Source organism: Salmo salar, chromosome 20, assembly GCF_965601325.2.
Source record: "Salmo salar chromosome 20, fSalSal1, whole genome shotgun sequence".
NCBI lineage: Eukaryota > Metazoa > Chordata > Actinopteri > Salmoniformes > Salmonidae > Salmo > Salmo salar.
Window position 1 is genome coordinate 66553173 of NC_138310.1, and position 13694 is coordinate 66566866.

A 13694-nucleotide genomic window follows, 5' to 3' on the forward strand; every position below is an offset into this window, starting at 1 on the left:
AAGTGAATGTTGAGGGAGTGGTGGGATCGCTTGAAGTGAATGCTGATGTTGATGTAGTAGCGGTGGCACCACTTGAAGTGAATGTTGAGGGAGTGGTGGCATCACTTGAAGTGACTGTCGATGTAGTTGAGGGAATGTTGGCCAATGTTGAAGTTACTGTCGGTGTAGTAGTGGTGGTATCACTTGAAGTTAAATTCGATGTAGTTGAGGAAAAGGTGGCATCACTTGAAGTGACTGTCGATGTTCTTGAGAGAGTGGTGGTATCACTTGAATTGGGTGTTAATGTTGTATCATCTGAAGTGACGTCTGATGTAGTTGAGTGAGATGTGGCATCAGTTGAAGTGAATTTTGATGTCGAGGGAGAGGTGCCATCACTTGATCTAAGTGCTGATGGTGATGGAGAAAAGGTGGCACCACTTGAAGCGAATTTTGAAGGAGCGGTGGCATCGCTTGAAGTTACTGCTGATGTTGATGTAACAGTGGTGTCATGACTTGAAGTGACTGTTGAGGCAGTGGTGGCATCACTTGACCTGACTATCGACGTAGTTGAGGGAATTCTGTCCACAGTTAATGTTACTGTCGGTGTAGTAGTGGTGGTATCACTTGAAGTTAAAGTTGATGTAGTTGAGGACGAGGTGGCATCACTTGAAGTGACTGTTGACAGAGTGGTGGCAACACTTGAACTGACTGTCAATGTACTTGAGGGAGTGGTGGCATCACTTGAAGTGGGTGTTGATGTAGTATGGTCTGAAGTGACTGTCGATGTAGTTGAGTGAGAGGTGGCATCACTTGAAGAGACTGTTGAGGGAGTGGTGGCATCAATTGAAGTGAATATTGATGTTGAGGGAGTGGTGACATCACTTGAAGTGGGTGTTGATGTAGTATCATCTGAAGTGACTGTCAATGTAGTTGAGTTAGAGGTGCCGTCACTTGAAGTGAATATTGATGCTGACGGAGAGGTGTCATCACTTGAAGTGAATGCTGATGTTGATGTAGTAGCGGTGGCACCACTTGAAGTGAATGTTGAGGGAGTGGTGGGATCACTTGAAGTGACTGCTGATATTGATGTAGTATTAGTGGCATCACTTGAAGTGACTGTTGAGGCAGTGGTGGCAACACTTGAACTGACTGTCAATGTACTTGAGGGAGTGGTGGCATCACTTGAAGTGGGTGTTGATGTAGCATCATCTGAAGTGACTGTCGATGTAGTTGAGTGAGAGGTGGCATCACTTGAAGCTGCTGTTGAGGGAGAGGTGGCATCACTTAAAATGACTGTTGATGTCGAGGGAGAGGTGCCATCACTTGAAGTGAATATTGATGTTAAGAGAGAGGTGCCATCACTTGAAGAGACTGTTGAGGGAGAGGTGGCATCTCTTAAAGTGACGTTGATGTCGGGGAGAGGTGGCATCAATTGAAGTGAAATTAAGTGAATATTGATGTTGAGGGAGTGGTGACATCACTTGAAGTGGGTGTTGATGTAGTATCATCTGAAGTGACTGTCAATGTAGTTGAGTTAGAGGTGCCGTCACTTGAAGTGAATATTGATGCTGACGGAGAGGTGTCATCACTTGAAGTGAATGCTGATGTTGATGTAGTAGCGGTGGCACCACAGGGAGAGGTGGCATCACTTGAAGTGAATGCTGATGTTGATGTAGTAGCTGTGGCATCACTTGAAGTGACTATTGATGTAGATGAGGGAGTGGTGGCATCACTTGAAGTGGCTTTTGAGGGAGTGGTGGAATTGCTTGAAATGACTGTCAATGTCAGTGTGGTAGTGGTGGCATCATTTGAAGTTGACATCGTTGCAGTTGAGGGATTGGTGGCATCACTTGGAGTGACTGTTGAGGGAGTGGTGGCATCAAATGAAGAGACTGCTGATGTTGATACAGTAGCGGTGGCATCACTTGAAGCTACTGTTGAGGGAGTGGTGGCATCACTTGAAGTGAATATTGATGTTGAGGGAGTGGTGGCATCACTTGATGTGGGTGTTGATATAGTATCATCTGAAGTGACTGTCAATGTTGTTGAGTGAGAGGTGCCGTCACTTGAAGTGAATTTTGATGCTGATGGAGATGTGGCATCACTTGAAGTGACTGCTGATGTTGATGTAGTATTAGTGGCATCACTTGAAGTGACTGTCGATGTAGTTGAGGGAATGTTGGCCAATGATGAAGTTACTGTCGGTGTAGTAGTGGTGGTATCACTTGAAGTTAAATTCGATGTAGTTGAGGAAGAGGTGGCATCACTTGAAGTGACTGTCGATGTTCTTGAGAGAGTGGTGGTATCACTTGAATTGGGTGTTAATGTAGTATCATCTGAAGTGACGTTTGATGTAGTTGAGTGAGATGTGGCATCAGTTGAAGTGAATTTTGATGTCGAGGGAGAGGTGCCATCACTTGAAGTGACTGCTGATGGTGATGGAGAAAAGGTGGCACCACTTGAAGTGAATGTTGAAGGAACAGTGTTATCGCTTGAAGTGACTGCTGATGTTGATTTAGTAGAGGTGCCATCACTTGAAGCGAATTTTGAAGGAGCGGTGGCATCGCTTGAAGTTACTGCTGATGTTGATGTAACAGTGGTGTCATGACTTGAAGTGACTGTTGAGGCAGTGGTGGCATCACTTGACCTGACTGTCGACGTAGTTGAGGGAATTCTGTCCACAGTTAATGTTACTGTCGGTGTAGTAGTGGTGGTATCACTTGAAGTTAAAGTTGATGTAGTTGAGGACGAGGTGGCATCACTTGAAGTGACTGTTGACAGAGTGGTGGCAACACTTGAACTGACTGTCAATGTACTTGAGGGAGTGGTGGCATCACTTGAAGTGGGTGTTGATGTAGTATGGTCTGAAGTGACTGTCGATGTAGTTGAGTGAGAGGTGGCATCACTTGAGGTGAATATTGATGTCGAGGGAGAGGTGGCATTACTTGAAGTGATTGTTGAGGGAGTGGTGGCATCACTTGAAGAGACTGCTGATGTTGATGTAGTAGATTTGGCACCACTTGAAGTGAATGTTGAAGGGACAGTGTTATCGCTTGAAGTGACTGATGATGTAGATGAGGGAGTGGTGGCATCATTTGAAGTTGACCTCGATGCAGTTGAGGGATTGGTGGCATCACTTGAAGAGACTGCTGATGTTGATGTAGTAGCGGTGGCATCACTTGAAGGGACTGTTGAGGGAGTGGTGCCATCACTTAAAGTGACTGTTGATGTCGAGGGAGAAATGGCATCACTTGAACTGAATGATGATGTTGATGTAGTAGCTGTGGCACCACTTGAAGTAAATGTTGAAGGAACAGTGTTATCGCTTGAAGTGACTGATGATGTTGATGTAGGAGTGGTGGCATCTCTTGAAGTGACTATTGATGTAGATGAGGGAGTGGTTGCATGACTTGAAGTGGTTTTTGAGGGAGTTGTGGAATCGCTTGAAGTGACTGTTAATGTCGATGTAGTAGTGGTGACATCTCTTGAAGTTGATGTCGATGCAGTTGAGGGATTGGTGGCATCACTTGGAGTGACTGTTGAGGCAGTGGTGGCATCACTTGACCTGACTGTCGACGTAGTTGAGGGAATTCTGTCCACAGTTAATGTTACTGTCGGTGTAGTAGTGGTGGTATCACTTGAAGTTAAAGTTGATGTAGTTGAGGAAGAGGTGGCATCACCTGAAGTGACTATTGACAGAGAGGTGGCAAAACTGGAACTGACTGGCGATGTACTTGAGGGAGTGGTGGCATCACTTGAAGTGGGTGTTGATGTAGTATAATCTGAATTGACTGTCAATGTAGTTGAGTGAGAGGTGGAATCACTTGAAGTGAATATTGATGTCGAGGGAGAGGTGGCATCACTTGAAGTGACTGTTGAGGGAGTGGTGAGATCGCTTGAAGTGACTGCTAATGTTGATGTAGTAGTGGTGGCATCACTTGAAGTGACTGTTGTTGTAGTTGAGGGAATGGTGGCAGCAGTTGAAGATACTGTTGGTGTAGTACTGGTGGCATCACCTGAAGTGACCGTTGATGTAGTTGAGGAAGAGGTGGCATCACTTGAAGTGACTGTTGACAGAGTGGTGGCAACACTTGAACTGACTGTCAATGTACTTGAGGAAGTGGTGGCATCACTTGAAGTGGGTGTTGATGTAGTATGGTCTGAAGTGACGGTCGATGTTGTTGAGTGAGAGGTGGCATCACTTGAAGTGAATATTGATGACGAGGGAGAGGTGGCATAACTAAAAGTGATTGTTGAGGGAGTGGTGGTATCACTTGAAAAGACTGCTGATGTTGATGTAGTAGCTTTGGCATCACTTGAAGTGAATGTTGAAGGAAAAGTGTTATCGCTTGAAGTGACTGCTGATGTAGATGAGGAAGATGTTGCATCCCCTGAAGTGGGTGTCTTTGTGGCTTCATCTGAAGTGACTGTCGATAAAGTTGAGGGAGTGATGGCATCACTTGAAGCTGCTGTTGAGGGAGTGGTGGCATCACTTAAAATGACTGTTGATGTCGAGGGAGAGGTGCCATCACTTGAAGTGAATATTGATGTTAAGAGAGAGGTGCCATCACTTGAAGAGACTGTTGAGGGAGTGGTGGCATCTCTTAAAGTGACTGTTGATGTTGAGGGAGAGGTGGCATCAATTGAAGTGAACATTGATGTCAAGGGAGAGGTGGCATCACTTGAAGTGAATGCTGATGTTGATGTAGTAGCTGTGGCATCACTTGAAGTGACTATTGATGTAGATGAGGGAGTGGTGACATCACTTGAAGTGGCTTTTGAGGGAGTGGTGGAATTGCTTGAAATGACTGTCAATGTCAGTGTGGTAGTGGTGGCATCATTTGAAGTTGATGTCGTTGCAGTTGAGGGATTGGTGGCATCACTTGGAGTGACTGCTGAGGGAGTGGTGGCATCAAATGAAGAGACTGCTGATGTTGATACAGTAGCGGTGGCATCACTTGAAGCTACTGTTGAGGGAGTGGTGGCATCACTTGAAGTGAATATTGATGTTGATGGAGTGGTGACATCACTTGAAGTGGTTGTTGATGTAGCATCATCTGAAGTGACTGTCAATGTAGTTGAGTGAGAGGTGCCGTCACTTGAAGTGAATGCTGATGTTGATGTAGTAGCGGTGGCACCACTTGAAGTGAATGTTGAGGGAGTGGTGGGATCGCTTGAAGTGAATGCTGATGTTGATGTAGTAGCGGTGGCACCACTTGAAGTGAATGTTGAGGGAGTGGTGGCATCACTTGAAGTGACTGTCGATGTAGTTGAGGGAATGTTGGCCAATGTTGAAGTTACTGTCGGTGTAGTAGTGGTGGTATCACTTGAAGTTAAATTCGATGTAGTTGAGGAAAAGGTGGCATCACTTGAAGTGACTGTCGATGTTCTTGAGAGAGTGGTGGTATCACTTGAATTGGGTGTTAATGTTGTATCATCTGAAGTGACGTCTGATGTAGTTGAGTGAGATGTGGCATCAGTTGAAGTGAATTTTGATGTCGAGGGAGAGGTGGCATCACTTGATCTAAGTGCTGATGGTGATGGAGAAAAGGTGGCACCACTTGAAGCGAATTTTGAAGGAGCGGTGGCATCGCTTGAAGTTACTGCTGATGTTGATGTAACAGTGGTGTCATGACTTGAAGTGACTGTTGAGGCAGTGGTGGCATCACTTGACCTGACTATCGACGTAGTTGAGGGAATTCTGTCCACAGTTAATGTTACTGTCGGTGTAGTAGTGGTGGTATCACTTGAAGTTAAAGTTGATGTAGTTGAGGACGAGGTGGCATCACTTGAAGTGACTGTTGACAGAGTGGTGGCAACACTTGAACTGACTGTCAATGTACTTGAGGGAGTGGTGGCATCACTTGAAGTGGGTGTTGATGTAGTATGGTCTGAAGTGACTGTCGATGTAGTTGAGTGAGAGGTGGCATCACTTGAAGAGACTGTTGAGGGAGTGGTGGCATCAATTGAAGTGAATATTGATGTTGAGGGAGTGGTGACATCACTTGAAGTGGGTGTTGATGTAGTATCATCTGAAGTGACTGTCAATGTAGTTGAGTTAGAGGTGCCGTCACTTGAAGTGAATATTGATGCTGACGGAGAGGTGTCATCACTTGAAGTGAATGCTGATGTTGATGTAGTAGCGGTGGCACCACTTGAAGTGAATGTTGAGGGAGTGGTGGGATCACTTGAAGTGACTGCTGATATTGATGTAGTATTAGTGGCATCACTTGAAGTGACTGTTGAGGCAGTGGTGGCAACACTTGAACTGACTGTCAATGTACTTGAGGGAGTGGTGGCATCACTTGAAGTGGGTGTTGATGTAGCATCATCTGAAGTGACTGTCGATGTAGTTGAGTGAGAGGTGGCATCACTTGAAGCTGCTGTTGAGGGAGAGGTGGCATCACTTAAAATGACTGTTGATGTCGAGGGAGAGGTGCCATCACTTGAAGTGAATATTGATGTTAAGAGAGAGGTGCCATCACTTGAAGAGACTGTTGAGGGAGTGGTGGCATCACTTAAAGTGACTGTTGATGTCGAGGGAGAGGTGGCATCAATTGAAGTGAATATTAATGTTGAGGGAGTGGAGGGATCACTTGAAGTGACTGCTGATGTTGATGTAGTATTAGTGGCATCACTTGAAGTGACTGTTGAGGCAGTGGTGGCAACACTTGAACTGACTGTCAATGTACTTGAGGGAGTGGTGGCATCACTTGAAGTGGTTGTTGATGTAGCATCATCTGAAGTGACTGTCGATGCAGTTAAGTGAGAGGTGGCATCACTTGAAGCTGCTGTTGAGGGAGTGGTGGCATCACTTAAAATGACTGTTGATGTCGAGGGAGAGGTGCCATCACTTGAAGTGAATATTGATGTTAAGAGAGAGGTGCCATCACTTGAAGAGACTGTTGAGGGAGTGGTGGCATCTCTTAAAGTGACTGTTGATGTTGAGGGAGAGGTGGCATCAATTGAAGTGAACATTGATGTCAAGGGAGAGGTGGCATCACTTGAAGTGAATGCTGATGTTGATGTAGTAGCTGTGGCATCACTTGAAGTGACTATTGATGTAGATGAGGGAGTGGTGACATCACTTGAAGTGGCTTTTGAGGGAGTGGTGGAATTGCTTGAAATGACTGTCAATGTCAGTGTGGTAGTGGTGGCATCATTTGAAGTTGATGTCGTTGCAGTTGAGGGATTGGTGGCATCACTTGGAGTGACTGCTGAGGGAGTGGTGGCATCAAATGAAGAGACTGCTGATGTTGATACAGTAGCGGTGGCATCACTTGAAGCTACTGTTGAGGGAGTGGTGGCATCACTTGAAGTGAATATTGATGTTGATGGAGTGGTGACATCACTTGAAGTGGTTGTTGATGTAGCATCATCTGAAGTGACTGTCAATGTAGTTGAGTGAGAGGTGCCGTCACTTGAAGTGAATGCTGATGTTGATGTAGTAGCGGTGGCACCACTTGAAGTGAATGTTGAGGGAGTGGTGGGATCGCTTGAAGTGAATGCTGATGTTGATGTAGTAGCGGTGGCACCACTTGAAGTGAATGTTGAGGGAGTGGTGGCATCACTTGAAGTGACTGTCGATGTAGTTGAGGGAATGTTGGCCAATGTTGAAGTTACTGTCGGTGTAGTAGTGGTGGTATCACTTGAAGTTAAATTCGATGTAGTTGAGGAAAAGGTGGCATCACTTGAAGTGACTGTCGATGTTCTTGAGAGAGTGGTGGTATCACTTGAATTGGGTGTTAATGTTGTATCATCTGAAGTGACGTCTGATGTAGTTGAGTGAGATGTGGCATCAGTTGAAGTGAATTTTGATGTCGAGGGAGAGGTGGCATCACTTGAAGTGAGTGCTGATGGTGATGGAGAAAAGGTGGCACCACTTGAAGCGAATTTTGAAGGAGCGGTGGCATCGCTTGAAGTTACTGCTGATGTTGATGTAACAGTGGTGTCATGACTTGAAGTGACTGTTGAGGCAGTGGTGGCATCACTTGACCTGACTATCGACGTAGTTGAGGGAATTCTGTCCACAGTTAATGTTACTGTCGGTGTAGTAGTGGTGGTATCACTTGAAGTTAAAGTTGATGTAGTTGAGGACGAGGTGGCATCACTTGAAGTGACTGTTGACAGAGTGGTGGCAACACTTGAACTGACTGTCAATGTACTTGAGGGAGTGGTGGCATCACTTGAAGTGGGTGTTGATGTAGTATGGTCTGAAGTGACTGTCGATGTAGTTGAGTGAGAGGTGGCATCACTTGAAGAGACTGTTGAGGGAGTGGTGGCATCAATTGAAGTGAATATTGATGTTGAGGGAGTGGTGACATCACTTGAAGTGGGTGTTGATGTAGTATCATCTGAAGTGACTGTCAATGTAGTTGAGTTAGAGGTGCCGTCACTTGAAGTGAATATTGATGCTGACGGAGAGGTGTCATCACTTGAAGTGAATGCTGATGTTGATGTAGTAGCGGTGGCACCACTTGAAGTGAATGTTGAGGGAGTGGTGGGATCACTTGAAGTGACTGCTGATATTGATGTAGTATTAGTGGCATCACTTGAAGTGACTGTTGAGGCAGTGGTGGCAACACTTGAACTGACTGTCAATGTACTTGAGGGAGTGGTGGCATCACTTGAAGTGGGTGTTGATGTAGCATCATCTGAAGTGACTGTCGATGTAGTTGAGTGAGAGGTGGCATCACTTGAAGCTGCTGTTGAGGGAGTGGTGGCATCACTTAAAGTGACTGTTGATGTCGAGGGAGAGGTGCCATCACTTGAAGAGACTGTTGAGGGAGTGGTGGCATCTCTTAAAGTGACTGTTGATGTTGAGGGAGAGGTGGCATCACTTGAAGTGAACATTGATGTCGAGGGAGAGGTGGCATCACTTGAAGTGAATGCTGATGTTGATGTAGTAGCTGTGGCATCACTTGAAGTGACTATTGATGTAGATGAGGGAGTGGTGACATCACTTGAAGTGGCTTTTGAGGGAGTGGTGGAATTGCTTGAAATGACTGTCAATGTCAGTGTGGTAGTGGTGGCATCATTTGAAGTTGATGTCGTTGCAGTTGAGGGATTGGTGGCATCACTTGGAGTGACTGTTGAGGGAGTGGTGGCATCAAATGAAGAGACTGCTGATGTTGATACAGTAGCGGTGGCATCACTTGAAGCTACTGTTGAGGGAGTGGTGGCATCACTTGAAGTGAATATTGATGTTGATGGAGTGGTGACATCACTTGAAGTGGTTGTTGATATAGTATCATCTGAAGTGACTGTCAATGTAGTTGAGTGAGAGGTGCCGTCACTTGAAGTGAATTTTGATGCTGATGGAGATGTGGCATCACTTGAAGTGAATGCTGATGTTGATGTAGTAGCGGTGGCACCACTTGAAGTGACTGTCGATGTAGTTGAGGGAATGTTGGCCAATGTTGAAGTTACTGTCGGTGTAGTAGTGGTGGTATCACTTGAAGTTAAATTCGATGTAGTTGAGGAAGAGGTGGCATCACTTGAAGTGACTGTCGATGTTCTTGAGAGAGTGGTGGTATCACTTGAATTGGGTGTTAATGTAGTATCATCTGAAGTGACGTTTGATGTAGTTGAGTGAGATGTGGCATCAGTTGAAGTGAATTTTGATGTCGAGGGAGAGGTGCCATCACTTGAAGTGACTGCTGATGGTGATGGAGGAAAGGTGGCACCACTTGAAGTGAATGTTGAAGGAACAGTGTTATCGCTTGAAGTGACTGCTGATGTTGATTTAGTAGAGGTGCCATCACTTGAAGCGAATTTTGAAGGAGAGGTGGCATCGCTTGAAGTTACTGCTGATGTTGATGTAACAGTGGTGTCATGACTTGAAGTGACTGTTGAGGCAGTGGTGGCATCACTTGACCTGACTGTCGACGTAGTTGAGGGAATTCTGTCCACAGTTAATGTTACTGTCGGTGTAGTAGTGGTGGTATCACTTGAAGTTAAAGTTGATGTAGTTGAGGACGAGGTGGCATCACTTGAAGTGACTGTTGACAGAGTGGTGGCAACACTTGAACTGACTGCAATGTGCTGAGTAGTGGTGGCATCACTTGAAGTGACTGTTGTGTGTAGTCTAAGTGACTGTGGAGCAGTTGAAGATGCTGTTGGTGTAGTAGCGGTGGCATCACTTGAAGTGACTGTTGAGGGAGTGGTGCCATCACTGAAAGTGACTGTTGATGTCGAGGGAGAAATGGCATCACTTGAACTGAATGATGATGTTGATGTAGTAGCTGTGGCACCACTTGAAGTAAATGTTGAAGGAACAGTGTTATCGCTTGAAGTGACTGATGATGTTGATGTAGGAGTGGTGGCATCTCTTGAAGTGACTATTGATGTAGATGAGGGAGTGGTTGCATGACTTGAAGTGGTTTTTGAGGGAGTTGTGGAATCGCTTGAAGTGACTGTTAATGTCGATGTAGTAGTGGTGACATCTCTTGAAGTTGATGTCGATGCAGTTGAGGGATTGGTGGCATCACTTGGAGTGACTGTTGAGGCAGTGGTGGCATCACTTGACCTGACTGTCGACGTAGTTGAGGGAATTCTGTCCACAGTTAATGTTACTGTCGGTGTAGTAGTGGTGGTATCACTTGAAGTTAAAGTTGATGTAGTTGAGGAAGAGGTGGCATCACCTGAAGTGACTATTGACAGAGAGGTGGCAAAACTGGAACTGACTGGCGATGTACTTGAGGGAGTGGTGGCATCACTTGAAGTGGGTGTTGATGTAGTATCATCTGAATTGACTGTCAATGTAGTTGAGTGAGAGGTGGCATCACTTGAAGTGAATATTGATGTCGAGGGAGAGGTGGCATCACTTGAAGTGACTGTTGAGGGAGTGGTGGGATCGCTTGAAGTGACTGCTAATGTTGATGTAGTAGTGGTGGCATCACTTGAAGTGACTGTTGTTGTAGTTGAGTGAATGGTGGCAGCAGTTGAAGATACTGTTGGTGTAGTAGCGGTGGCATCACCTGAAGTGACCGTTGATGTAGTTGAGGAAGAGGTGGCATCACTTGAAGTGACTGTTGACAGAGTGGTGGCAACACTTGAACTGACTGTCAATGTACTTGAGGAAGTGGTGGCATCACTTGAAGTGGGTGTTGATGTAGTATGGTCTGAAGTGACGGTCGATGTTGTTGAGTGAGAGGTGGCATCACTTGAAGTGAATATTGATGACGAGGGAGAGGTGGCATAACTAAAAGTGATTGTTGAGGGAGTGGTGGCATCACTTGAAGAGACTGCTGATGTTGATGTAGTAGCTTTGGCATCACTTGAAGTGAATGTTGAAGGAAAAGTGTTATCGCTTGAAGTGACTGCTGATGTAGATGAGGGAGTGGTGGCATCATTTGAAGTGAATGTTGATGTAGTTGAGGAAGATGTTGCATCCCCTGAAGTGGGTGTCTTTGTGGCTTCATCTGAAGTGACTGTCGATAAAGTTGAGGGAGTGCTGGCATCACTTGAAGTGACTGTTGAGGCAGTGGTGGCAACACTTGAACTGACTATCGATGTACTTGAGGGAGTGGTGGCATCACTTGAAGTGGTTGTTGATGTAGCATCGTCTGAAGTGACTGTCGATGTAGTTGAGTGAGAGGTGGCATCACTTGAAGCTACTGTTGAGGGAGTGGTGGCATCACTTAAAATTACTGTTGATGTTGAGGGAGAGGTGGCATCACTTGAAGTGACTGTTAAGGTAGTGGTGGGATCGCTTGAAGTGACTGCTAATGTTGATGTAGTAGTGGTGGCATCACCTGAAGTGACCGTTGATGTAGTTGAGGAAGAGGTGGCATCACTTGAAGTGACTGTTGACAGAGTGGTGGCAACACTTGAACTGACTGTCAATGTACTTGAGGGAGTGGTGGCATCACTTGAAGTGGGTGTTGATGTAGTATGGTCTGAAGTGACGGTCGATGTTGTTGAGTGAGAGGTGGCATCACTTGAAGTGAATATTGATGTCGAGGGAGAGGTGGCATCACTTGAAGAGAATATTGATGTTCTGAGAGAGGTGCCATCACTTGAAGAGACTGTTGAGGGAGTGGTGGCATCACTTAAAGTGACTGTTGATGTTGAGGGAGAGGTGGCATCAATTGAAGTGAACATTGATGTCGAGGGAGAGGTGGCATCACTTGAAGTGAATGCTGATGTTGATGTAGTAGCTGTGGCATCACTTGAAGTGACTATTGATGTAGATGAGGGAGTGGTGGCATCACTTGAAGTGGCTTTTGAGGGAGTGGTGGAATTGCTTGAAATGACTGTCAATGTCAGTGTGGTAGTGGTGGCATCATTTGAAGTTGATGTCGTTGCAGTTGAGGGATTGGTGGCATCACTTGGAGTGACTGTTGAGGGAGTGGTGGCATCAAATGAAGAGACTGCTGATGTTGATACAGTAGCGGTGGCATCACTTGAAGCTACTGTTGAGGGAGTGGTGGCATCACTTGAAGTGAATATTGATGTTGATGGAGTGGTGACATCACTTGAAGTGGTTGTTGATGTAGCATCATCTGAAGTGACTGTCAATGTAGTTGAGTGAGAGGTGCCGTCACTTGAAGTGAATGCTGATGTTGATGTAGTAGCGGTGGCACCACTTGAAGTGAATGTTGAGGGAGTGGTGGGATCGCTTGAAGTGAATGCTGATGTTGATGTAGTAGCGGTGGCACCACTTGAAGTGAATGTTGAGGGAGTGGTGGCATCACTTGAAGTGACTGTCGATGTAGTTGAGGGAATGTTGGCCAAAGTTGAAGTTACTGTCGATGTAGGAGTGGTGGTATCACTTGAAGTTAAAGTCGATGTAGTTGAGGAAGAGGTGGCATCACTTGAAGTGACTGTCGATGTTCTTGAGGGAGTGGTGGTATCACCTGAAGTGGCTGTTAATGTAGTATCATCTGAAGTGACTTTTGATGTAGTTGAGTGAGATGTGGCATCAGTTGAAGTGAATTTTGATGTTGAGGGAGAGGTGGCATCACTTGATATAAATGCTGATGGTGATGGAGAAAAGGTGGCACCACTTGAAGTGAATGTTGAAGGAACAGTGTTATCGCTTGAAGTGACTGCTGATGTTGATTTAGTAGAGGTGGCATCACTTGAAGCGAATTTTGAAGGTGCGGAGGCCTCGCTTGAAGTTACTGCTGATGTTGATGTAACAGTGGTGTCATGACTTGAAGTGACTGTTGAGGCAGTGGTGGCATCACTTGACCTGACTGTCGACGTAGTTGAGGGAATTCTGTCCACAGTTAATGTTACTGTCGGTGTAGTAGTGGTTGCATCACTTGAAGTGACTGTTGAAGGAGTGGTGGCATCCTTTGAAGAGACTGTCAATGTCGATGTAGTAGTGGGAGTTGAGGGATCACTTGAAGTGACTGTTGAGGGAGTGGTGTTATCACTTGAAGTGACTGTCGACATAGTTGAGGGACTGCTGGCATCATCTGAAGTGACTGCTGAGGTATTAGTGGCATCACTTGAATGGAATGTCGATATCAATGTAGTAGAGCGAGTGAGGGCATCACTTGTGACTGTTGATGTAGTAGGGGTGGTATCACTTGAAGTGACTTTAGACATAGTAGACAGCGTGCTGGCATCACTTGAAGTGACTATTGATGTAGTTGAGGGAGTGGTGACATCACTTGAAGTGACTATTGATGTAGTTGATGGAGCGGTGGCATCACTTGAAGTGACTATTGATAGAGTGATGGCATCACTTGCAGTGGGTGTTG

The 13694-nt window shown here is 45.6% G+C and overlaps 1 protein-coding gene across 1 annotated transcript; it reads right to left on the minus strand.

The window, feature by feature from the left end:
• Positions 1-1422: 1422 nt before the first annotated feature.
• On the minus strand, positions 1423-8678 carry LOC106581070 (uncharacterized). The gene has a single exon (XM_045703395.2). The coding sequence runs from the start codon at positions 6955-6957 to the stop codon at positions 1423-1425; it is 5535 nt and encodes a 1844-aa protein (XP_045559351.2). The 5' UTR covers positions 6958-8678.
• Positions 8679-13694: the final 5016 nt, after the last annotated feature.

Excerpts from the sequence above, each read along its gene's own strand:
- LOC106581070 (XM_045703395.2), bottom strand. The coding sequence starts at position 6,957 with ATGTTCACTTCAATTGATGCCACCTCTCCCTCAACATCAACAGTCACT.